Below are 26,094 nucleotides of genomic sequence, written 5' to 3' on the forward strand. Positions count from 1 at the left end.
CACGCTTACTGCCCACTCAAAACCTGCTCTCTGGTGTTCCCAGCATGCCTGTAACACCCAGGGTGATTATCCTCATGCCCTTGCAAATTAACCCGATAGTTTAAATCCAGCTGTTTCCTCCATATGTGCAGTGGCGTTTCTGCTATTTCCACCTGTAGTCGTCTTGATGTTGGAGTACTTTTGACAGCCCCTGGTACAACATCCAACTTCTTCAATGATTAGCAGGGTGGGGCATGTGGATGACACAAAAATACATTTCTAACCTTATACGTAACATAACAGATCTTGCAGGAATAGCCCCCATTACAATTATTCATAAAGCCTGTTTGCATCTCATCAATAATTGAGTCCTCAACCTTTTAGCAAACACTCAAGCAAAGATTTCATAGTCGTGGTTTAGAAGGCTGATTGGGCACCAATTATCAATGAGAAGCAGGTTTTTTTCAGGCTTAGGGATCAATCAGACCCTTTGTCACAGTGGGAGAGAGGATGTTCTTTTCAATGCTCTCAAATACCTCAAGCAGAAATAGTGCTAAATGCTCTGAAAACAATTTATAAAATTATGAGGTAATTTCATCCTTCTCAGGTGATTTATTATTGCCTCAATATGGCCTCAATAATTCAATCTACAGTATGTCAATGGGAGAATAACACTGTGGTTTTTCATAAACAAGCTTTCTATTGTACGTAGAGTCCAGAAACCATGATGCAAACTCTTCACACACAGTATCTTGAGTTATACAAATGTGCACAAAAATCACTCTAGAATCTAAAGATTATTAGACGATCATTAGTAATGGCTTCATCTACCTTCAACTATTTCTTGAATGACAATTCTCAAGTCTAAAAAAATAGGCAGAATGTTGTTTCCCTTCTTCCAACAACCTTTCTTTCCTTTCCAGATGACTTGGAAGGATAGCCAATCAGCCATCTTGGCAAAAGAAGGTAACATGTCGTCCCCCATGAATGATGCCAGTCCGGAACAAGATGCATATCCATATAAAATATTTTGACTCATTCCAACATATTATTTAACTTTTCTCATTCCTCAAAGGCCTGAGTCCTGCAGGCTTGACACTGGCAACAGGAGGCTGCATACAGGAATATTTGGGCCTGGTGTTTAAATTCACTTAAAGTCCTTCTATACACTAGGTTTTTTTTTTTCAATTCCAAAATATATTTTTTTGCCTTATATTGTAACCATGGACTATAATTTGCTGTGACACAACTAAAATCATTTGTATCTATTTTACAACACTTTGTCTTTTAAGACAGAATTTTGATCAGAGAGAGAGAGGATCAGGTTATTTCTCTGGATAAAACATGATTCATTTCAGTTATTGCAATGGTCATAAATTATGCCCAAAAAAGAAGAAAGAGGAGAATAAAGATGGTAATAGATGTTACCTGAAGATTTCTGGATATTACTGATGTTGCAGGTGGAGACCTTCACAATATATCGAGGGGAGGGAGGGATTTATATTTTTTCAGGCATAATTGTCTGAATGATTGTGTTTAATAAGGAAGGAAAGGAGATGGGTTAACATTGTAGAAATAGGATTACAATTTCAATTTGAAAGCCACAGCTTGAAGGGTGGGATGTTAGGTTATTTTAATGAAGTAATTCAGAAAACCAGTAGTGGGCGGTAATGCAAACTTTTGGATGGCAACAGCCATAAAAAGAAGAAGAATAGTGACAGGCAGCTGGTGACAGTTAAAGTGTACCGTTCCCCCAGCCGTCAGTAAACCCGGACCAAACGGAGTAACGTTTCCTAGCTGCAGATAGACAGCTTGATAGAAGTACTAACGTTCGCTGTTTACCAGTTGTAGCTGTTGCAACATTTAGCTGACTAGCTATTTGGATAATTCCGTAGAGTAGTCCAAGTAAAGTTATCCTTGGTGCTGCTGACGATGGCAAACTGAGTGAACACTGTTGCTTCGAGTTTTAGCTAGGTAGCTAACGTTAGATTGAAAACTAGCTAGCAAGTAGCTAGGTAGTGTTTACAGTCACATTGATTATCGGCTAGCCCAGTGTGTTAACCTGACACGTTATTGAAAAACGACAGCTTGCCAGGTACTTTTTAGAGATGGGTGATCTAAACCCATCGACATCACATGCATTTGAGACAGAGGTAAGCATTTAATGCAACTGCCCTACAGTAACTTGCTAGTAATCACGGCTAACGACGCTAGCAAATGTCAACTTACTCGAGGTTGTCACTACACGATGTAGCTACTGCTGATTAGCTAACGTTAGCTCACTGCGCTAATGTTAACATATTGGTGTATAAATCAGATGCACATGATATCAACTCAGAATAACACATATGAAATAGTTTACTTTAACCAATTAAACGTGATATCCTGCGTGACAATGAGCAGTTAATGACACAGAATGGGCTAACTGGTGGTACTTTGTAAGCTTTATGTTGTTAACGCTAGCGTAATGTTACATCGAAAAGAAAACATTCCATCATCATCGCGCTGCATGCTAATATTAACGTTAGCAAATTTAAAGTATTAGATTCACGCTGTCTGCTTTTATCAATGGTTATTTCTTTTATGACTCTGTAAGACTGTTTGGTAGTCATTAATCCGAAATCATTAATGGGCTGGTAGTTTTGTTTGCTAAACTCAACCAACGTTAGCCGGCCAGCTACTTAGCATTAGTAACTTATTTGCTCTCTATTACTAGCCTACGTAGCTAGCGTTAGCTGTCTTTTTCGATTTGTTTAACGTTAACCGGTGGGGGTTGGTGGCGAGGTTCGCAGGCGATTCAGGGGACACAGGAGAAATGTATGTCTATGCAGTTAATCAAACTTTAGCTTTGTTTAATATTTGATATCGTTCATTTTTGCTCAGTTGTATCGAATAGGCAGTACCAGATTGCAAAAGATGGTTGTGTCGGGATCAGTTCTTGTTACGCCATGTCATGATTCAGTTTTGATGTAACGCTAGCTAATGTCACACTAATGTGATCTTTGTTTCAGGGTTTTAGTCCGCCATACAGAAGGAGAAGGACAGTCGAGGATTTTAACAAGTTCTGCACCTTTGTCTTGGCCTATGCCGGTTACATCCCATACCCTCAAGAGGTGAGTGAATTATCAGTGGGCGTTTAGTGCTTGAACAGTATCTTCGTATCAATACTTGAGTTGTTAGGGCAAGCGTGTCTGGGGTTCTGATCAGCTGTGTCACTTGTGAGCTGTGTTACATAGAGTTTATATATTTAATGCAAAGAAAGGTGAGGTAGAAGAAACACATGTAAGACCCTTAGAAAAACACATTGCTCCAAAAGAAACCAAGAACAAAATCTAGATGGCAAATTAAAATGCAAGTGTAATGGATATCTACATAACAAAACTCACCAAGGAGGAAAACAGTTTAACAAAATTAGCACATTAAAATTATGCAGAAAATATATTGAGAATGTGAATGTTGTGCTTCTGAAAGAAAATTTCATTCAACTGGTCTAAAGGCTATGAAAGGGTTTGAAACCGATATGTAGATTCATTAGCCATGTGGATGTAATTATTTACGTAAATGTCATGCAGTGAGTGGTCTAGAATTTGGGATGGTGCATATTATTGTCTGGGAAGGTATAGTGAAATCGTTTAATCGGTAACTGGTTGACACACTGTGTAGCAAGTCAGTCACTTTTCATTCTTTCTTAATCTTGGACTGACTGAGTTTGGGAGGTTGTGTGCTCTTTTGCTCATTGCTGTATCTTTGGATTGAACTGTATCTGCTAGTTGGGAACGTGGGAGGGAGATGGCCAAACAATAAGATAATCTTGGAGATTCTTTTGATGTTATCATTTCTCTGGATCTATTTTGTGTGTTTTGGTTTCAGCTGGCCTTCTAGTCCTTTCAGAACTAACCTCAATTTGTTCTTTCACACAGCTAGACTGTAGCTTCATGTGATGATGGTGCTAAACATAATTTGGCATGAATAATTTGTGTCTTTGTCAACATGATTAAGTTGTGACTGAATGCTACATGACCTCCTGTCTGGTGTGCTGTGTTGCTAAGACCTGTTACATTCAGAGCTTGTGCAGCCCTCTTCCCCAATGCTAGCCCACTGGGCTGCTGTCTGTCCCCCCTGGAGGTCCTCCCCTCCCTAACCAGTAGACCTTGGCCCTGTTCCATTTAGGCCCCCTAAAGTGCCTTCCTGCTTTACGATATATGGCTCCAGAGCGCAACTTTGTTACTTTTTTTGCAGCAGTTCCACTGAACCCAGCCAAGAGTCTGACATTTTGAATCAGAATTTTCCATAAGACAAAAAAACTAAAACTACCGTATGTTTTGTGTTTTCTGAAGCTGTTAAAGAATCATAGGCAATTTCTGATTGAGACTAGTACTTTTTGGAATGACAAAGCTGGCACTAGAGCTCTGTTCAGAACTGCTGTCTTTCTGCTCTTGCTTGAAACCCATTGATCTTTCTTGGTAGGAAATCAAGTGCCTTGCAAACGGTCTGATTAAATGCAAATTGGCCAGATCACACAACAATGCAAGCTAGTATTTGCTAAACATTTGCTGTAAGCAGTGTTTCAATCAACCTACACAACCCAAAGCAAAAGGTCAGTACATTGCATCCCACTTTGTTTCAGTTCCAACAATAGCCAATTACTCTAATTTATAGTTGGCCCATTTCCTCCTTCCCTATGAATCAAATTATTGTAGAGATGATTTGGCCTACCATTACCTAGTGTCAGTTGGTTTGGTTGTGTTGAAATAGCTTCTTTATTTCTGTCATAAGGCAGACCAACTCTGAGTTGGTTGTCTGGGATAGAGCTTTTGGTTGGGAAAAAATGAGAACTTCATGCTTTGAAATGGTTTAAAGCTTCAGCACTGACTAATGGCAAACCAAATCTGGTAAAGGAGGGTGTGAATGGAGTTGCCAAATATATCCTATTTCATCTATTGTAGCATATTATCTACATATATCCAGTTGATACAGCACAAAACCCAAAACCTCTCAGACCTCAACAACAGAGCCCTAACACACAGAGCACTCACCATAGCGCACGACCCCACACACCCCCTCAATCCACTCTTCTCACTCCTCCCATCAGGTCGCAGGTACAGGTCTCTGACCTGGAAACGGGCCCGTTTTAAGAAGAGCTTTGTCCCCTCTGCTATTGAGGCACTGAACAAACTGCCATGCTGAATGTTATGTGTGTTATATGTATATATGTATTTATGTACTTATGTATCTATGTATTTATGTGAGGCCTGCAAAGCTGTGAAAACAAATTTCCCTTTGAGGGACAATAAAATATTGTATTGTGTACAATTACACATTCTAGGCACAACAATATTAATTTCAACATACAGCATAGACAACATATTAATTACTGTTTGTGAAGCCCTCTTCAAACCAAAATGTTGGTGGCACCGGTGCCACAAGTGGAAAAAGTGTTAGGAGCCCTGCAATGATAATCATGTTAAAGCAGGTTAACATAGGCCTAAGCCCTGATGTGAGAGGAGTGAGCAGGGAGCTACCTTTACTCTGTGGTCTAAACTTGACTTGGGTTTGGTTTGCAAGAGACACTGCAATTGTCACAGGTATTCTGGACGGAGTAAGCTGTTGATCAGCAGCTTTACCTCCTGTCGTGAGCTCATACTCACTCACCCCCCACTTCTCTGTCTGTCCCTACAGGACTCTCCACTGCGCAGCAGCTCCAGCCCCCCCAACAGTACAGGCAGCACGGCTGACAGTGATGGCTGGACCCCTGGACCCCCGCCCTCCTGCCCCCAGCGCCCTCCTAAAGCCCCCCAAGACAGGACCAGGAAGCGTCCACAGCCGGGGGCCACATTATCAAACCATACTAAGAAAGATGTGAGTTTATGTGATGTCTTTTAAACCATTAGCAGTATATATTTGAACCTTCAACCCCTAAAATTATACCACACCACAATTTTGCCATGATTTCTGACATGTACATTTACTCCTCTACAGCACACAATCACCACCCTACACTCAGATGACCGCAGGAAAGCTGACAAACTGAAGAAGAAGAAGAGGAGAAAGGAACGGGAGAACCAGGCTGGTGAGCCGAGTGCCGTGCAACAGGCCCACTCAACAGTCCCAGAGCTGCAGTTCCCCCTGTCTCTCGGTGGCCGAACAATCAAAGAAGAGCCTGACGATGATATCACCATTTCCCTCCACCCTCCCCATCCGCAGCGCCTGCCGAGCCCTTCCCCCTGCAAGCAGGAGCCCAAAGAAGAGCGTCCATGCTGGGATGGCCAGGACCTAGAAGAAGGAACGGTGAAGGTGGAGAAGGTGGAGGGCTTCTCTGGGAACAGAACGGTGTTCCGCCAGGGGAAACAGGTGGTGTTCCGAGACGAAGACGGATCAGGAGAGGACGAGGACATCATGGTAGACTCCGGTAAGGTCTCGTATTGGTGTGTGTGTATATGTTGCTTTGTTAGAAGTTTGACTGTCGACCAAAGTGAACGCTCAGTGTGCGCTCTCTCCTGTCCTCCTAGATGACGACTCGTGGGACCTGGTGACGTGTTTCTGCATGAAGCCTTTCGCAGGGCGGGCCATGATCGAGTGCAACAAGTGTCACACCTGGATCCACCTGTCATGTGCCAAGATCCGCAAGAGCCACGTCCCAGAGACATACGTGTGCCAGAGCTGCCGAGACACACACGGACCTGCGGATGCTCGCCGCTCCCACCGCTCGCGCATGGGCCCTCGCAAACATCTGCTAGACTGACCACAGGCCGAACCCTGAACTCTGACCCCATCCTCTCCTGTTTTCTCCCACCTGCTGGACTGACCCTTCCCTGAATTCAAGTCCTGCACTCTACGTCCTGTGTCCTACATGGCCAGCACTGGCCACATTTTCTATAAACATTTTGGTGGACCTATCCCAAGTCCCTACCCCGTTTGAAAATGATTTGAGTGCTATTTTAGATTTATTAAGGTTTGTTTCTGCTTCCCTACAGACTCTGTGCGTAAGGCAATCACTGAATGGATGTCTGTCTGTAGATGGCATTTGCATAGCAGCAAACCGCTACTGTTGGGACTTGGTGTCTCGTGAACACTGGAAACATTTGAACTGCCATAGAGAATACCATGACAACTGCCACCCACTACGGTGCATGCTGGGATTTGTTGGAATGACGGTTTGCACTTCTTTCTGTTTTTTTTTTTTATATATATATATATATCCACCTGACCTTTCTATTATATGGAAAGGTATGTCTTTCTGTCTAAACTGGATTCGATTTCTCAAGCAGCCTCTATAAATGTTACACAATTCACTGTTTTAATATGAGAAAATGAGTTAAGCTCTCTATTCATTGCTTCAGATGGTGCTATAGTATTAAGCTGAGGTGTAATCCCATAGAACAAAGATGTAGGACAAGAGACTAGTCTGCATCTGATTCATCTACATTGTTCTGTTTTGTTATCTAAGACATTGTGAAAGAATATAATTGAGGCTCAATGCCAGCACAACTGAAGTGAGTGCTTGTCCCTCTGCCTTCTAGTTCACTAGCTGTCTTCCTGCCTCTACTGCTCTCAATCAAGATGTTACTCATCATACTTCATACACACTGCTTTTTCAAGAACTGTTTAACCGCTGTTCTTTTTATTTTCATGGAATTCCATTTCTGACAAGTTATTGCACAGGTAAGAATCTAGTTATTTCACAATTTATAGAAAAAAAAAGCCAGATGCTGACAAAAGCCAGATATTAAGTTTGCAATTAACTAGTTTTCAGAAAGGGTGATTTCTGTTGCCTTCAGTCAGCCTGACTTTGCTGCATTTCAGCACAGAGTTGTGCATTGGTATTGTTAATGGATGGAACTTGTTGTTTTTTTTCAAACCCTGAATTAGATTTCCCTTGGCTTAAACAATTTCATGTTCAAGACAATGTTTGTTTTCAGAGAAAAGTTTATATTTATAGAAGGGAACTCATTTGGCCGTCCTGTTTAAGCACCAACTCCAACGGAAAAAGCTATTTTCAAAAGGGTGATGTATACAGTTAACTGGAATAGTGTTGTTGGAGATATTCTCTCTGGGCCTGGGTGAATTTATGCGTGTGTGTGTGTTTGGTTGGCAAAAATTGTGTGACTGTCTATATGTTGGCAATGCATGTGCTGCTATGAGTTGTCTAAACTAGGTCCATGGTTTCTCAGTAAAGACTTTGTAAGATGGAGGAAAAGGATGTTGGCAAAGTACCATGGGCAGGGTCAATTTGTATTGATCTGATCTGTAGAGTCAGATCAGATCTTGGCCTCTAATCGCCTTGTGCTAAAGTTTTCACAGCAGTATTTAATAACTCACATGTTCAGCGGGTTTATTGGAAAAATGGTTGGTTTTTCAGGGCACTTTTCAAGTTGTTGCAATTTGGACTACAGATTTTAAGCTTTGTTATTCACATCTGCTGTTAAGCCTGTTTGGGTAGGCTACATGTTGTTTCTGATGATATAAAAGCCATAGATCACATATGAAAGTGACAGATTTTAGACACAGAACCTTTGGTTGCTCTAGGATGGGATTTTACAATGCAGAATCAATGATTTGACCAGGGTACGACTAATACTCAGTGCATGTGGTTTGTAGAGAATTGAGAACACAAGACTCTCCAAGAGTTTAAAACGGTAAGCTCATCTCTGCACTCTTGCCTCGTGGTATTTGGAAATGTTAACTGGTTTATACCCAGCAATCACCCATGTCTTGATGTCTTAAAGATGTTTCAAGATCTAAAATCCCAATGTCTTGAGATTTTGCTGTTTCCCAAGACATTTATGTCTTGAAACATGTCAAGCGAACTTTTGATGTCTGAAGACATCTTCAGACACAAACTCTTAATTTAAGCCCTCTTAATGTAATTAATGTAACAATTCTCATTGTGATACAGCTTTTATGTTTATTCTGATCCTGGGTTGTCCTATCCCCTTATTGAGAAAGCGTTGTCTGTACTGTGGTGCAAACTGTTTCTGTGAAACTATTGTAAACTATTGTAAATAAAGAGTTACGATTTTAACCCATTGCTCTTTAATTGTCAAAATATCACAGTACATTTTTGTCCTTTGTCAAGGTGACTTGCCCTTGTAGAATACTGCTGAAATCAAACACTACATCTGATTTGCTCATATTTATTGTAATGTTTACAGGAGAGAGAGCAGAGGCTCCTCACGCATCACTTTTACATTGTTGGGTCAGTTTGGATCATGGGGCGGAATGTAACAGCAGGGAGCAGGCCTCCTGTTGGCCTCCTGTTGGCCTCATGGTGGCACCAGAGCAGAGTTGACCAACTGACCTGTCAAAATACTAAACAGCACACTAGGAGCAAACAAGATCAGACAAATCCCACAAACAGGATTAGTGCAGGACGGCTGCTGTAATAGTGAACCTAATCCAACTGCAGATCAGGATCACTACGTTAGACAGCAGGTGGCCAAAACCAGGAGCAATCAAAAGAGAGGACACCACAAAAAGTCAACAGGACTAGTTCCTACAGCTCAAAGGCTCCCTATGGAGTTCAGCATAAAGCTGCGTGTAGAGCTTGAATCAGAGGCTTCAGCACCACTTTCATGACAGCTAGAAGTTTAAAAAATACACTGTGCAAAATGTTAAACCTTCGTATCCAATAAAATCCCAATTATAACATACAGCAGTGGTTCCCAAAGTGGGGTTAGGGGCTTCTGAGGAGTCCCTGACAGGTCCCCAACAAAACACTTTAATTTCACTGATGTTTCATTCCCAATAAGAGTGTATAACAATGACTTATGATCAGAGGTTTCACTCTCCCCACTGTGGTTATCACTCCACCTACAGTATAGACGGTTATGAAAATCATAACTATGAAAACAAATCACAGATGGGGGTTCAAAGGACAAAATCTGATTAAATGGGGGTTCATGGCCCTAATGTGCATTTATTTGGGGGCCCTTAATGTGAAAAACTTTGGCAGCCTCTGTCCTACAACACTTGCTTACACCTCAACAGAAAGTGCATCATAAGATACGGTGCCTTGCAAAACTATTCAGACCCCTTGAGTGTTTGCACATTTTGTTGTGCTTCTCAAGTTATTTCAAAATGTATTTATTCAGGATTTTTTTGTCTGAGTTCTATGCAAAGAACTATTTAAGTGAAAACAAATTGGTGGAAATGTATCTGAAAGTATAAAAGTAAAATAAAGTATTCAGCCCCATTGCTTTGTTTGGGCTAAACTGCCACAGTAGCATAAATTTGCTCAACATTTCTTATCATCTGTTACTTCGATGTCATATTTATATTGTATTTGGTGGTGGTGAACAATGCTTTCCTTTTAAACTTTTTTTATTTCTCTTCCTTGCTAACAAAGCTGAGACCAGGTCCCTTCACTAGATCTTAATGGGACTTTCTGGGATCTTAGTGTGTAGGCTAGACTATCCATTAGAATACTTAAGCTCAGTATGGGATATACGGTTCATTTATGGATGACATTAGAGTCCAGTGCTTGAAGTTTAAAAGAAAATATAAATCATCCCTTTGCGATCACTATAATTGAAAATACAGGTGCAGTTTCAGTGGGTTTTTCCAGTCCATTTTTACTATGGAAATCCATGAGAAATTGGACAGGAAAAACTCATAAATATTTCTAATTCTGTATTTTCCAAAACTGTGATGGGAGGGTGAAGATTTTTGTTTTCTCTGAAACTTCAAGAACTGGACTTGAATGTCATCCATAAATTAACCATATATCCCATACTGTGCTTGCATATTCTAATGGAGAGTCCACCCAATACCCTAAAATCCCATTAATATCTAGGTAAAGGACCTGTCTCTGGCAAGAAAGACACATTAAAAAAACATGTTTGAAAGGAAAATCTGTGTAACAGATGTTGAGCAAACTTTTGCAACTGTGGCAATTTATCCCAAACAAAGCAAAGGGGTTGAATACCCAATTTCTCTGTCACATAATTTTCTTCAGATTTGTTTTCACTTTGATAGGATACATTGCTTTGTATTGAACTCAGTCTGGAAATCCAGAATAAATGCATTTTAATAGTAACTTAATTACACAACACAATGTGCTGAATACTTTTGCAAAGCACTGTATATTAGTTTTCACCCAGTTAACTTGGTGCCAATAAGAAAATAGCTACCTCAAAGGTGAGACCACTGAGTGTGGATTATCGGCTACAAAAACAGACATTAAAAACCCTGGCTGACAAAGAAGTTGTCAAGTTATGTTATGCTACCATTTATGAGAAGTGATGTGGCATAAGCAGATCAGTTCAATATCTAATTTTGAATAACGAGGGACAGCGAACAAGATCATCAAATGTAAGGATATGGCACATGACTGGTGTACTGACTAAACCTACACACATGAACAGATTCAAACAAATAAATTAAGCCAATGTAAATGTGTCATAATCAGTAAAATGGTCCCAGTGTGGCTCATGTCAGTGCCAGTGACAGTTTATTGTCTGTCACAGTGACTGCTTTAGCAGCAAGCATAGGCCTTACATGTAGGTTTCTATCTTTCACTGTAGCTTACATACTACCCCCCCACCCTCCCCCCAACAGATATATCTCCAGTTTTGGGTGCCAGTTTACGCCCGCTGACTGGCACCCACATGAGCAGCAGACATGTCACTACAAGGCATAATAAATTAGGTTGAGACATTTCGACAAACTAAATAAAAACATGACATACACAGGCAATCCCCAGCCATTTAGGAGGAGGAGCTGGCAAGCCTCAGGGATACTGAGACATGATCATGCATAGTTTTCTATAACCCTAAACGTTAGCATGAGTTAGTGACATTATTGGTACATTAGCATAACGTTAGATTCATAACTACCAGGATGATATGCATACAGGATGAGACTGCATTGTTGTGGGGGTACTCAACTCATTTGTTTACACTGTTGACAACAAATGTCAAGAAACATCTCTTAATTTAGCTGTACACTATTAGCTCATCTTCGGTGGGAATGGTCACCACATCAGCAGTGAATATCAGTCCCTTTGTGTAGTGCATATAGAGACTCAGGGCCAATATCCAGTCTCCTGCAGCAGGCAGACATTTGAGCAGCCCTGTTTGTTGTAGTGGACTAGAGATACAGAGGGTAAAACCTGCTAAAAAGTCAGAGCTGAGTCCTGTATTCTCTTGAACCTGGGAGGGGATGGCTCACAGGAAAGGGAGGAGTGGAGGAACTCAAAAACAGATTCACTAATACCATGACAGGAGGAGGAGCACAGGAGCACGAAGAGACTTATTTTTTGCTGTCTCCCTCCATTCCTCGGTCCTTCTGTGTACAGAAAGTTTGTTCTGTCCGTGTCTTCGCTTGTCCTCTGGTGATCCAAGAGCAGTGGGCTCCTAGGACTCAGAGTCAATTCTGTGAGCTGACAAGACAAAAACAGAGAGAGCCAGAAGATAAGATGGATGGCCCAGAGGCTAAAGTCATGTTGTAATTAGCCTGCTGCTGCCATATTAACATGGAGACTGACAATAATATTGGTTCTTGGGTAAAGTGGCTGCATACTAACATTGCTTGGGTATCCGTAGGGGCTCGATATCTGCAGACAGGACTTGGTGCATGACACCTCTGAACTGGTACAGCAATTTGAGACTCTTCTCTTCTCCGACACAGGGGTCGTAGAAGCCCGGCAACCCTGCCTGCACGCAGAGAAACAAACCTCAGGTAACATGCATTCATGCACATTTACAGATACACAAACGCACACACGTGTCCATACACACACACACCTTGGAGGCTTCAGTGAGGATGAGTTTGGAGTCCTTGACCAGGCATTGCAGAGGGACAGTGACGTCGATGACCTGGGCTCTCTCCTGCTTCTGGCTGGTGTCTGTCACAAACTTCCCATACCAGGCATTCAGGATGATCAGACCTACACAATAAAGTGCAAAGAGGAGCGTGTCACGGTCGGCCCTGTTGTCAGCTAACTTTGGGTGTGTTTGTAAATGCAATTTTAAAACTGAGAGCAGCCGGACACACTGGGGCAATGCACAGAACATCAGAGGGATTTAAGTACGGTTCAGATAACAGATGTGACGAGTGGAAAATTAAAAGTGTCAATATATGAATCCCTCCCTCCCTACAAAGACTGTGTCAAGTTGTGGCATGACACAATAGGACACAACATGATACAACGATCTTGCTACCAAGTTAGCTTGATATCATTCACTACATTCTAATTACTCAAACACTCTACTAAACACAGACTACTCCTACTCCCGGGACAGAGTGTCTGGAAGGTGCAGCTCCTCCAAAGAGTGGCCCTTTAAATAATCGCATGCAGCCTCTAGATAAGTACAACAGGAATTCCATTAGTGTGCTGAATTCACAAACAGTTCTGATTTATGCCAGTGTGCATTCTGGCGCTGTGTGTGCAGATTTATGAGCATAACCCATGTAAACAGAGCAGCATGGAGATAGGCTACATCATTATCACGTGCTGCATGAGATTAGATGATGTTTTTCAGAATCCTACAGATACATTAAGCTGTTCAAAGCAGACATATGGAAAATGCATTTGAATTACACATTTGAATTTTTACTCATCCCATGGTTGTAAGATTTTTTGACTGGCTGCAAACTGAAAAAGATTCTCAGTTCCCCATCATAGTGTTTATGTGTGTGTGTGTGTGTTCCCTCACCCATCTTGGATTCTTCTGCTTCTATGATTCTCCTCACAGACTCCTGCATCAGCAGAACCTGCAGAGGAGCAGAGGGAGAGAAGGCGGAGGGGTGGAGAAAGAAATGGAATGAGATGGGAGAGTGCTTTTCATTTCAGATGAGGAGAGCTAAATCTAGGAACAATGATCAATGATCCTTCACACAGGGAAAAACTGTGTGTGTTTACATGTGTGTGTGTGTGTATGTGTGTGTGTGTATGTGTACTCACCGCTGACTCTGCCTCCACTTTCTTCTTGGCGATGTCTGTGGCTGAGCTCTTCCTCTGCAGCTCCAACTCTCTAGGAAACAGAGAGACAGACAAAGCAAACATCAAGCATCAGCATGCTTTAAAAACACAGAGTTAGAAAAACCACACGGGTTAAGCAGAACATTACAGTTTAACAGCAGGATTCAGTCACTGCTAAAATCAGCCTGAACAGTGACCTGTCTTTTGGCATTGTTGAAGACTAGTCTAGGATTAACATTTTATGATGACTGAGTGTCAGGTTAGGACAGAAGGTTACAGATGTACTGACTGTTCTTTCTGTGCTCGTGTATATGGGATGATGATCAGTCTGTGGATGGCCATGTAGACTAGCAGGGGGCCCACTGTGGCATAGAAGACTGCACTGGGCAGCAGCTGGTCTGTCAGGTGGACTGGAAACAGGTACGTCTGGCTGGCACGTGCCAACCTGCATGGAAACACAAACCCAGATATACACACACACACACACACACACACACACACATAAAATGAAGTAATTGTGCATTAAGTGAGATAAAGACCCACAGAAGAGTGAGACACATATTTTGGGTTGTACAGTACCTGATCTTGAGTGTGACTCCCTGAGGGACGCCGATGCTGACAGTGGCTGACAGGACACTGTGTCGGCTGATCTTCCTCTCTGCGCCATATTCCACCACAGTACCAAACCAGCCCGTCCTGGGAGCCAGGGAGCAAAGGAGGGAGGGAAGGACGAAGGGAAGGAGAGAGGGAAGGAGGGAGGGAGGGAGACAAAGGTGGACAGAGACCATTAGAGAGAGGGAGCAAGGCAGCTACTGAAAGCAACAGCGTGGGCAGAATGGAGGGAGTATACGGTACAGACAGTGCAACCCCTCAAGAAGGGAGGTTGTTTGGGAGAATAAAATGTTTGGAGATCAAATTTACAGAAATTCAAAACCAAGTTCAAGAGATTTATCTGTTAACTTAAGTGCAGCCTGAAGTTAATGGAACTTGCAATTCTGCAGCTCACATTTCTAAATGCTTTAAATGTTTTAGTCACTTACTTACATTAACAAGGAAATTCCATCAGGTGAATTACAATCAACACAATATATAGTTTTGCACTGCACATTATTTTTTGCACACTATTCCCAACTGATAGAGCAGTGGATTCAAATAAACAGGGTTCTACTGTGCTACAGTCCTTTGAGACAGTTCCAGCAGACAGAAACAAACGTACTTCACAGAGCCTTTGACCTTGGTCTGGTCCTCATCCTGGAACTTGTACTGGTAGCTCATCATCAGGTAGGAGTGAGGCACACCCAGCTAGAGGGAGGGAGGGAGAGAAGGAGGGAGGGGGAGCAAGAGAGGAGAGGAAGGAAGCAGACACTGAGGGATGAAAAAGCAAAACTCAGTGTCACGCACCGCAAATTTCAGCTACAAACCATAATAACCATAATGACAGCAAGACGGCTGTGTAAGTGCCTTCCTGTCTGCCTGTCTGCCTGCTTGCATGCGTTTATGCTCCTGGTTGTGTGTGTGTGTGTGTGTGTGTACCTGCAGAGCTAGAGTGAAGTGGCTGGTCTTGGTGTCTCGGACCAGGCTGGTGGTCATGGCACTGTTGGGCCCCCAGCGCCACTGCAGATAGCCCATGGTGTTCTGGTCAAGGTGTCGCGCTGTCATCAGAGAGCAACTCGGCCGCAAACCACGAGGAGAGAACTGCATACCGCACTGGGCTGTCAAGAAACTGGACAGAGACACGACAGAGAGCAGAAAAAAAGAGGGAGAAATAAACAGAAGGAAGGGAAAACAGAGAGAGACAGAGATGAGGAGATGAGTGAGGAAGTGACGGTCAAGAAACAAATATCTTGAGAATGCAGTTTGTATGATTGCCTTCATTGTTTCTCATATCAAAGAGCTGGGTCTTACCAGCGTGGCGTCAGGTTCCGAAACACCTTTAACCCAAAGAGAGGTCCCAGTATGTCTCCTGCACCAAACTCCACCTGCAGAGAGAAATAAACAAACAAATACACAGAAGAAAGTGATTGCAGAAATGCTACGTGGTGCTTTATATACTGCATATGCTTTGTTGTAGTGTGTGTATGTGTGTGTGTGTGTGTGTGTGTGTGTACCTCTCCCCAGCCCTTGGCTGACGTAACCCTGCGTATGGTCATGTTAATGTTGCCCCCTCCGTTCCCGTTGTGCGTAGAGAGCGAACCCGACAGCACTGCTGTGTCCGAGTTCGTCAGAGGAGCCTGACGAAAGAAAGGGAAAGTTTTAGCCTGATAAATAATAAAACACAAGAATACTACTGCGACCCTGACCCGGATAAACGACTAGAAAATGGATGGATGGATGGACAGAGAATGCTAAGTGTGTGTGTGTTGCTGTGTTGTGTGCAGGTGTACCTCTATGGACTGGGAGATGTGCATCTTGTTGATTTCAATGTGAGGAAAGCCTCCTCCTGGCATCTCCTCAAAGTCCTCATCATAGCGGTCAAACAGGTCGGTTGCATCCACACCCACACTGATGGTGCCCTGAATACAGAGGGGGTGATGGGTAAAGAACGACAGAGAGGGAAATGGTGAAAGAGGGTAAGAATGAAAAGGGTAGGGGGCATAGTGAAATGTGGAAATCGTCCACAATTATGAGAACTTATATCAAAGTAGTATATCTCCTCTAAATGCCCTTTGGATTATTACACAGCGCAATTTGATGACAGCTGTGTAACAGTACCAGCCAACAGATTTCTTAGTACAGAAATATGATGGAAGTACTGAGGAGTGAAAATCAGGAACAGGGTGTGCGTGCGTGCGTGCGTGTGGGCCTGGGTGAATTTATGCGTGTGTGTGTGTGTGTGTGTGTGTGTGTGTGTGCGTGCGTGCGTGCGTGTGTGAGGGTGGTTATAAACCTTGGGGTTAGTTCTTTGCTGCAGTCTCCTCTCTTCTCTTTCTCTTTGCAGCCTTTCATACTCCTCACGGATTTCTGCTGCAGTTCTCTTCCTTTCCACCACCTACACAGCAATCATCACACCATAGGATTGTAGTGGAGATGTGGTAAGTATTTATGGTGTGGCAAATCCAGTCAACTGACTGAAAGACAGGAGGTTGTGTTGTATACCATGCTTACCTCCCAGCCCTCCACCTCCAGCCCCTTCTTCCCAAAGATGTCATAGATGGCCCTGGACTGAGGATCACTCAACACTGAGGGGAAAGAGGAAAATATCACTGTGTGCTCTGTTTTCATCTCATATGTGTGTGTGTGTATGTGTGTGTGTGTGTGTGTGTGTGTGTGTGTGTGTGTGTGTGTGTGTGTGTGTGTGTGTGTGCATGCGTGCCCCACCTTCATAAGCCTGGTGCACCTGGTTGAAAAGTTGTTCGGCCTGTCCTTTCAGCTCAGGGTCTCGATGTTTGTCAGGGTGGTAGAGCATACACAGCCTGCGGTAGGAAGCCTTTAGCTCCTCCTGAGTGGCCTGGGACAACACAGGACAAAGAAGTATCAATAAAGTAACTCTGCTACATTAATGGATCCAATGTAAAATACGCACACTTGGTACAAGCCTTCTAAACCGTAAACATTTGTGATTTTTCAAAGGAAGCAAAGCCTTTCATTTCAGTGAAAGTGTACAAGTAAAAATTAAACGAGTAGAATGGAACTATAAGTGTGATACAGTGAAATCTAGGAGAGGCCGTCTCTTTAACAAGCTAACTAACGTTAGCTATTCGGTTAGGGTCCAAATGAAGACATGTCAGCTTCGTCAAGCCCTAGCCTAGCCTGTCAATCACTCAAGTCTAACTGGACACTGATTTGTGAAGGTGCTCTTCGGTCAGCCCCAAAGAGACGCTAGATGGCTATAGGCTCAGTATTTGTGCCGACATCCGTTTCAAAGCGCTAACACGGTTTAAACGTAACGTAAGGTAACTGATGAAATGGCCTGCTTGCTCCTGCCCCGGTAGCATCATCATCCAGCCTCAGCCTCAACGGATGAAGAGCGGACCGTTATTCAACCGAGGGATGATGCACCGACTGGCGGCTGCTTCGCCGACCACAGTCTAGGTCTCAGTCGACCTGATAGTCACGGAGAAAGCTCGGCACCACTCGGCTTCGGTGCAAATGCAAAATAAAACATACCTCTTTTCTGACATTGAGTAGAGAATAATAATCTTGGTTGTCCAACTCTAAATCATCATCTAAGGACGCCGCCATGTTTGCCTTTGGCCCGGTCCCGCCCACCCCTCCAGTGTTCTGAAAGCTGATTGGTCAGACTCTGCCATAGCCCAAGAGACCTTAGCGGCCTCCTGCACGGGAAGCGGGAGTCGTCATGTCGCCCTCTGCTGGTTGTGCTTGGTTCAAGCTTAGTGAAGAAAAGGTTTGACTTTTCCTGAGGGAATTGTACAGAAAAACGACTTTACACAGTTCATTGAATTAAGCTCGACGCTGATTCCCTTTCCATCTACCACAATCTTTTTTTATTGATTGCAATTACTTGTTACCATTACTACTATTACTAGCTTTTACGAGGTCCTTCTGCCACGAACTTCATTGTAACCTATTTTACAGTGCAAACTTGTCCTTTCCAAAACGACAGTTAAAGTAAGGTACATTAACTTTTTGTTAATTGAAAAATTGTATTTGTCAATGGGAAATTAATGATTGCCCCACTCCTTCTCATTGACCCACCGGTATCTTTTCATTTATAAAATGGATAATTCCGGTCCTTATTTCTGATTGGCTGAGTCTAGTTCGAAGTCAGTAAAATACCTGAGCCATAAACCTAACCACTACTGTGTCACTTAGTACCCACAGCCACTGTTTACCGGCTGTTCAAGAACTATAATTATAGTTATAGCTTATAGTGGAAGAGTGACATTGAATTGCAATCATGTAATTATTATCATTTAACAATAACATATTTATTGTTATTTCTGTTTTTAATACAATGGTGTTATCGCCTTAATATAAAAGCAATAATCCAGTCGGCTCCACCTCGCGTCATGCCAAACAACACCTGTTCTAAAATCACTGTAAAACACAACGCTGAAATGTTGAATATATAAACCTACCTATTTGAAGCTGGTTATAGTTGCTAATCCATTCCAATGCAGGACATTGGATGATTTTAACAGAATTTCCCTTTTTATTTTTTCACAATTGTTACTTGCTAGTAGAAAGTGAATTAGTTAGAAACCTATTAATGGAGTCAATTTTAGCCTATATTCCTTTTCATATATTATAGTTTCCACAGGGACATTACAAAAACAGCTTTGTTTTGCAATTTGCTCCCATTTCGCACGTGCAGTGTAAAAATGTCTAACGTGGTTTGGTGCTTAACAGCTAAAACAAACAAAAGTCAAACTCAAAATAACGTTTATGAGTAGCTTAATGTTAGTAGAGAAGGCTATATGCTTAATGTTAATAACTAGGCTATCCACTGTCATATTAACTAAAAATTGACTGGGTTTTGTTGTTGTTGTTGCATCTATCTCATTGTTAGTGCATGTGCGTATATGCGCATCTTCCCCTCAAGCGGACACACGTTTCTGAAGGTTAAAATAGACAGGTTTGATCTTCTCATTTTACATATCTTTGATACGTCGCTCGTCGACGTCCCTCCTTGCTTGAACTCCGTCAGGTGCAGAAGATCCTCTCGCGCTGTTGTACACACGCTGTGCGTAGAGGCTACGCAAAGCATATACGTAGCTAATAACGAACCATTCAGCATCTGTTTTCTGTGAAGCCTATATGAAGAGGCTTGTCTCTATCAAACACAAGGCTTTGATGCAAAGGAGATAGCCTATCTATCGCGAGGCACAACGTGACAGTGTGGGTTTCGCTTCCAGAGAAGAGAGAATGTAATGGTCACTGTATAACCATTAAAGAATAGGAACTAGTATCTAATTTTAGAGGGATACTATAAAAATATCCCAGCAAAACTATAAAATATCACAAGCATATTGTAGTATCACCATAGATGATGAAAAAGCCTATAATGTAGCCTATAAGGTCACTATAAACTTACAACTGAGTAGCCTACTACAGACACACAAGTTCCTTTAGGAGTATTATCAGAATATTATAATGGTTTTCCGCTAGAGAAACCATAGGCAACAACAGCGAAGGGGGGCGGGGGGGGGGGGTCATGTTTGTCATTCTATTTCACCTGACCTATCATGAATTCAGTCCAACAGCATGGTTTAATCAGAATGCAGGTGTCTGAGTGCGCAGAGTCTGTGTAGGCGCGTGTGGAACTGTCCTTTCAGCACCACGAGCTTCAGCACCACACAGAATGACAGCAGCCGCCAGCCCACGCGCGTCTAAAGTCTCTTTCCAAGCAGGGGCAAGGTTATTTTCATTTATATTCAGCAGGGGTTCAGAATTTATTGCAAGAAGCGACCTTGTTACACTACATTTTATCCATAGTCTACTGGGTATGCATGTGAAGAAATAAGCGCGCGCGTGTCGTGCGTGTGTGTGTGTGTGTGTGTGTGTGTGTGTGTGTGTGAGAGAGAGAGAGAGAGAGAGAGAGAGAGAGAGAGAGACAGAGAGAGAGAGAGGTGATGATGATGATGATGATGATGCTGTGGGAGGCTGTCAAGGTGTCCTCGAATACAGACATCGTTCAGTGACGTGTTTCTCTGAGAGAGAGAGAGAGAGAGAGAGAGAGAGAGAGAGAGAGAGAGTGAGAGAGCGCAGAAGGGGGCGGGGTCATATATATAGACCTACAACAGGGATGAGCGGAGAGATGAGAATTCCACGAGTCATCATCACGGATCCCCGCCGTCAATCATTACAGCTTGGACCAATAGCTTCGCTGAATTCGGCAGGCTCGCCCCCCCCGCCACCTTTCAGTCCCGCCCCCTCCTTGAGCTGTCCTCTCTGTGCACGCGCGTGGTCTCTCTCCCCCCCCCCCCCCCCCACTCTCTCTCTCTCTCCCTCTCTCTCTCTCTCTCTCTCTCTCTCTCTCTCTCTCCCTCCCTCCCTCCCCCCACCCCCTAGGTCGAGGCGAGGAGGAGGAGGAGGAGGAGGAGGGATGAGGCGCGCGGCGGAGGGGAAATGGCTGCCGAAAACAAGCCGGAAGGTAAGAGAGAAATAACGGTTTTATTTTGAGGTTGGAGAGTCCGGACGGAAGCCTGCTACTCAGGGTTCAGGCAAGGCTGTGAAGGGACGGAGGCATAGCGGAGTAGAGGGATACGGGTGAGGGGGGGGGGGGCTTTCCCTTTCTTCTCCAACGACTACCCCGTCCCGAAAACACGGACGCTGATGCTGAACCAGCGACTGTGTGGCACGGCTAACCGACAGCAAAATAAATAACGGAAGGAGAGTTGTCCTGTCGGTATAGCCTGAGAGTCGGGATGGGTTTCTGTTTTTTTTTCTCCAACCGTACATCGCGTGCCAGCGTTTCCCCTGAGTAGCAGGTTTATGTGCTTTTTAAGCGTTTAGCAGAAAAGGATGGGGATGTGAGAGGATGTGAGTGGTTCACGCTGAAGGAATTCAGATGCTGTGTGTGTGTGCGCGCGTGCGTGCGTGCGTGTGTGTATATGTGTGCGCGTGCGTGTGTTTGTGTGTGTTTCTCTATCCCTCTCTATGTCCCTCTTTCTCTCTTTCTCTTTAAGCACGAAATAGACCATTGAATTGTAGATTTCCTTTCCTGACAGGCACGCAACCTCCCAGACCAGCTGTGCATTCAGCCACAATTCAATGTCGTGTGTGTGTGTGTGTGTGTGTGTGTGTGTGTGTGTGTGTGGATGCTGCTGTTCATATGGGGTTGATCTGTGCTTGTGGTTGCTAAGGCAGTGAAGGTGAGAGTCTGAGCTGTATCTAGGTTGTGTCTGTGATGAGGATCAGCATGCGACCATCCCTCCAGGCTATGGTTGAGACATGTAGGCTACTTTAGGGTCAAAAGAAGTGTGTATGTGTGTGTGTGTGTGTATGTGTGTGTGTGTGTGTGTGTGTGTGTGTGTGTGTGTGTCAGTTTAAGCCCATAGTATGTATGGTTATGAAAATGAATGAATGCCTATAGGCTTGACTCTGGCTTTAGTTTTTGCTTCTTGCGGTCCCTGTCATTACTGATTGCCCCCATTCAGGTAGTTAGCTTAATGAATTTATGAATTCACAATCAACCCACAATATTGTATTACGTGGCCATAATGTGCTCCATCTTAATTCAAGGGTTAATGGCTTCTGCATTTCTTCTACAGTGTATTTGCCATTTGTTTATAAACACCTAATGGTTGTTAAGCTGTTGTAAGTATTGCTGTCATTTCCTTGCCTGTTTGAAGTATTGCGCTAATGCCACAGGGGTTTAAACTGCCCAAATGCCTGTCCCGCCAACAAAATAAATAAAAACAGCCACATGTGCTGTTATGGATGAGACACAGCTCCACAACAGCCCACACAGCGGTGTCAAATGTAGGCTTCACTTTAACTAGTACTTGGAGCGACTCGCTCAGTTGTTCTGACCCCTTCTTACACGATCAAATGGCAGGTTCAGGATGTTGAAAATGACAGATTGGACCTTTAACCTCACTCCGCTAGGGAGCGACGCTGAGCAGCACGTCTCTAAGGGGCAATTATTTCTGAACATGTCCCAGAATACACTCATAGCCACTTTGTTTTGATGCTAATTGCCAATAGCTTAGGCTGCACACAGACAGAACCACACAAATAGTATCATACACTTCTGCAGTACATTTACAGGCACACGGCACTTAAATTCACACACACACACACACACACACACACACACACACACACACATACACTCACACACACACCTACACACACACACAGTATAGCCACAGGCAGCGGGAAGGCCGTGGGTTGAGAGTCCCGTTGCGTGGAAAAACTAGAACTGTAGAAGAGAGAGAAGGCCCATAGGCAGATCAGCACTGTACCACATAAATATAAACCACCCCCTTCACATACTGTACATACACACACACTTTCACAGTATGAGGGTTTTTTGACCATTGAGCATCAGTGTTGTGTGTGGGGAGGATATCAGCAGCATCTCAACCATGCTGAATGAAAGCCAAATGAATGGCGGCGAGCAGGAGAGACAGCAATCCTCTGTTTCCATCCCCTGGTGGATGTGCATGGCGTCATTCAGTAGTACACACAGTGGTCATGAGAACAACATCCACCATATAGCCTGGAAGACCATCTCCCACTGCGCTGGTTGGTCTACTCTGTATCATAGCAACAGTGGTCAGGGAAACAGAGAAATGATGAGAGTGAAGAGAAACTAAAGCTGGGTACAAGTTAGTCACACACATGGAGGCAGTGTATCTGCTGTAGCCAATCAATCAGGCGACACAATGGATGGAAGGTAGTGGATAAAAAAAATGGATCGGCCCACATGCATATCACTTGGAGTTTTGTTTCTGGGTTTTAGAGGAGGAAGACTGGGGTGGGGTGTGCAGCTGCCAAAGAAACCAGACTTTAGAGTGTCTCCTAAATCTGTCTCTCTCTCTCTCTCTCTCTCTCTCTCTCTCTCTCTCTCTCTCTCTCTCTCTCTCTCTCTCTCTCTCTCTCTCTCTCTCTAGGACTGAAGAGGATAAGGAATCCAGAGCGAATGATCAGGATTGCTGTTGGTTACACAGGACACACCCCTCCCAAGAGTGACGACACTGATGCCAACAGTAAGAGACACACAAACACTTCTCACTCTGTAGCGCGCACGTGTGCGTGTGTGTGTGTGTGTGTGTGTGTGTGTGTGTGTGTGTGTGCGTACATTGGTCTGTAGCACAGGGTGACTCTGAGAGCAAGTATAAAAGCCTTCTGGCAGAATGATGCGATGCGGGAACTGAGGTCTCCTTCTCATCTGCTCTGTTACAGATCACACTCACACATACACAGACACACACACACACACACACACACAGACAAACACACACACGCACACAAAACAAACACACACTCTATCTCTCTCTGTGTCTCTCTGCTGAGACTTCATTCCCATTCAGCTCTGTTACAGATCATGTTTATTCATGCATGCCAATACAGCGTTAGTGTGCGCAAGCACAAACATACACACACACGCACCCGTGTACACACGCACACACACACACACACACACACACACACACACACACACAATTGCACATAGCCACAGAGAGTCACAGAGAAGGCAGGGCTTATTTTAGCTATCAGCAGTTTATTGTCATACCTAATCTGTACACATGACATTATCTATCTATAATCCTCAATGGGCCTGGTTATACTGGAAGTGAGATGGAGTGTGTAATCTGGGGTCGCCACTTGGTGTGTGTGTGTGTGTGTGTGTGTGTGTATGTGTGTGTGTGTGTGCGTGTGTGGGTGTGTGTGTGTGTTTGTGTGTGTGTGTGTGTGTGCGTGTGTGTGCGTGTGTGTGTGTGTGGAGCATGTGTGTGATTGCTGTGGGCAGGGAATAGGTGGTGTATTAGAGGGGACTATAAAAGCAATGATTGCTTTGATTGGTTATTGATTCCAGAGGACATGACGCAGATGCATTTCTGTGAGTGCCAGTGCCTGTGTTTGTGTGTGTGTTTGTGTTCGTGTGTGTGCGCACGCATGTGTGTTACGGGGACAAATTGGAGGAAAATAAACAGATGTGAGGAGGAGCAGACAGACATGGTGCTTAGTGAGGTAGTGGCGGGGGGTTATGGGTAGTGGGGGTGGTACGTGGAAACGGCAACCCCCCCATGACACACCACCCCCACCCCCACCCCCACCCCCACCCCCCACCAACACCCGCACCCCCCTATCCATTTCAAAAGGAGCAGATGGCCTCATACCTGCACCAGACCCTGTTAGTTTGTCGAGAGGAGAGAGAGAAAGAGACTGTCGCAAAATAGCAAATAGAGAATGGAGGAGTAAATCTGGAAAGCAGAATAGAATAGAGTTAAACGTAACGGAACGTAACAGAACAGAATAGAATAGAGGAGTATGATAGAATGGTGTATGGGATGGCTGTTTAAAATGGGCTGAGACTTCCAGAGCCTATCCCTGTCTCCTATCTGTTCTCACGTCCCAGCTGGAGGATTACTGGAGGAAAAGTTTATCAGCAGAATGATAAAATTAGCATGCACACCCATCTCTCTATCCCTTCCCCCCTCCGCCCCCTGCTCTCTCTCTAGTCTCTCCCTCCCTCTTTCTGCTTCTCTCTCATCCCATACTATGCGCCCCCTTTCTTCTCCCTCTCCCACTCTCTGCCCTGGCTCTCCCTTCTGCCCTCCCTCCCTCCCTTCTTCCCTCCCTCCCTCCCTCCCTCCCTTCCATCCCTCTATCTAGTTGCTGTGCAATGAGCCTTTCTTTCTGTCACATTAATTTCATCCCGAAAAGGGGGAAAATGTGAAAATTTCCCCTGACGCCTCCTAATATCAGTAGGGGGAGAGTTAAGAGTTGCATTTGGAGCGTTTTTCTCGCTCTTTACTGAGGAGAGTTTTATAATTAACTGACAGCCATCTCACAAGGGCATTGGCTTGTTTCTGTGTTAAATATGGAGATGACAGTTTTATGAGGTAAAATATTCATCAGTTGGAGGTCGCTCTTCTGTGTGATTCCAGACTAAATTGTGGCATTTGATAGGCTACTCAAAGCTATGTTTCACTTTGGTCGAACATTTTTGCTTTTTAGCATGCAAACCTCCATATGACTTCATGAGCCATCAATTCCACATTAGCATTCAGGCTTTTTTCTCTACCACTCTTTTGGACTATCTTGACTAGACTACGTTTTCAAAATGAAAGCAAGTGAGTGAGTGATGTCCCTGCATAAGCCTGAGACAGCCAATATTGCTGGCTGACTGCTGATGGACTCACATGGAGCAATACAAGTGGAGAAATTGAAAATTTCAAATACTAATATAAACGGGAATAACACGGAATTTCCATATTTAGATGTGTTTTCCTGTGTCCGGGGACGGTTCATTTTCCTGCATTTGTTTTGCCCCACCCCCTAACCTGTGATGTCACATCGCTGTACAACTCCATTGAGAGTCATTTGGGACAGATGGAAAAGATGACTGCGACAGTACCCGGGGTGATTTTGTTTTTTTGTAATAAGGATGCATTTTCTGGTTCAGCAGTGTTGGAAATACGTTAACATACAACTCCTTGGGGTGTAAAAGCTCATCAACATTCAATAAAGTTGGTCTCCCACTCCTTGTCCCTTGTCAGCGGGGCAATGGAGGAGAGTAAGATAGGCTAAGATGATGGAATATTACCAAGGTGTGCTTT

General features: G+C 43.7%; 3 protein-coding genes across 3 annotated transcripts in view; 2 read left to right on the plus strand and 1 right to left on the minus strand.

The window, feature by feature from the left end:
- The first annotated feature begins 1,772 nt into the window (after positions 1-1,772).
- Positions 1,773-8,955, plus strand: phf13 (PHD finger protein 13). Its single transcript, XM_071528903.1, has 5 exons — positions 1,773-2,132; positions 2,991-3,092; positions 5,659-5,838; positions 5,959-6,388; positions 6,489-8,955. The coding sequence occupies exons 1-5, from the start codon at positions 2,088-2,090 to the stop codon at positions 6,719-6,721; spliced, it is 990 nt and encodes a 329-aa protein (XP_071385004.1). The 5' UTR covers positions 1,773-2,087; the 3' UTR covers positions 6,722-8,955.
- A 3,377-nt stretch (positions 8,956-12,332) lies between these two features.
- On the minus strand, positions 12,333-18,082 carry dnajc11b (DnaJ (Hsp40) homolog, subfamily C, member 11b). The gene is made up of 16 exons (XM_071528911.1): positions 18,008-18,082; positions 17,219-17,348; positions 17,006-17,079; positions 16,788-16,889; positions 16,285-16,413; positions 16,009-16,131; positions 15,806-15,879; positions 15,434-15,623; positions 15,117-15,202; positions 14,480-14,596; positions 14,190-14,345; positions 13,883-13,952; positions 13,635-13,692; positions 12,723-12,865; positions 12,503-12,632; positions 12,333-12,358 (listed from the first exon to the last, which is right to left on the minus strand). The coding sequence occupies exons 1-16, from the start codon at positions 18,080-18,082 to the stop codon at positions 12,333-12,335; spliced, it is 1,683 nt and encodes a 560-aa protein (XP_071385012.1).
- A 2,847-nt stretch (positions 18,083-20,929) lies between these two features.
- Positions 20,930-26,094, plus strand: part of LOC139651988 (calmodulin-binding transcription activator 1-like) — a 49,074-nt gene continuing 43,909 nt past the window's right edge. Inside the window, exons 1-2 of the mRNA XM_071528901.1 lie at positions 20,930-20,954; positions 23,422-23,517. Of these exons, the coding sequence (XP_071385002.1) occupies positions 20,930-20,954; positions 23,422-23,517 (121 nt within the window). The remainder of the gene's footprint in view (positions 20,955-23,421; positions 23,518-26,094) is intronic.

The sequence above is a fragment of the Centroberyx affinis genome, unplaced genomic scaffold (genome assembly GCF_046629955.1).
Source record: "Centroberyx affinis isolate AG114_WGS23_722 - 3 ecotype Tasmania unplaced genomic scaffold, CSIRO-AGI_Caff_v1 ptg001738l_1, whole genome shotgun sequence".
Classification (NCBI taxonomy): domain Eukaryota; kingdom Metazoa; phylum Chordata; class Actinopteri; order Beryciformes; family Berycidae; genus Centroberyx; species Centroberyx affinis.

Coding starts and splice junctions, on each gene's coding strand:
- dnajc11b (XM_071528911.1), bottom strand. CDS start 18,082: ATGGCGGCGTCCTTAGATGATGATTTAGAGTTGGACAACCAAGATTAT. Junction 14,597..15,116: donor AAGGTCAAAGGCTCTGTGAA/GTACGTTTGTTT, acceptor CCTGGCTCCCAG/GACGGGCTGGTTTGGTACTG. Junction 12,866..13,634: donor AGCAGAAGAATCCAAGATGG/GTGAGGGAACAC, acceptor TTTATTGTGTAG/GTCTGATCATCCTGAATGCC.
- phf13 (XM_071528903.1), top strand. CDS start 2,088: ATGGGTGATCTAAACCCATCGACATCACATGCATTTGAGACAGAG. Junction 2,133..2,990: donor CACATGCATTTGAGACAGAG/GTAAGCATTTAA, acceptor TCTTTGTTTCAG/GGTTTTAGTCCGCCATACAG. Junction 6,389..6,488: donor GGACATCATGGTAGACTCCG/GTAAGGTCTCGT, acceptor CTGTCCTCCTAG/ATGACGACTCGTGGGACCTG.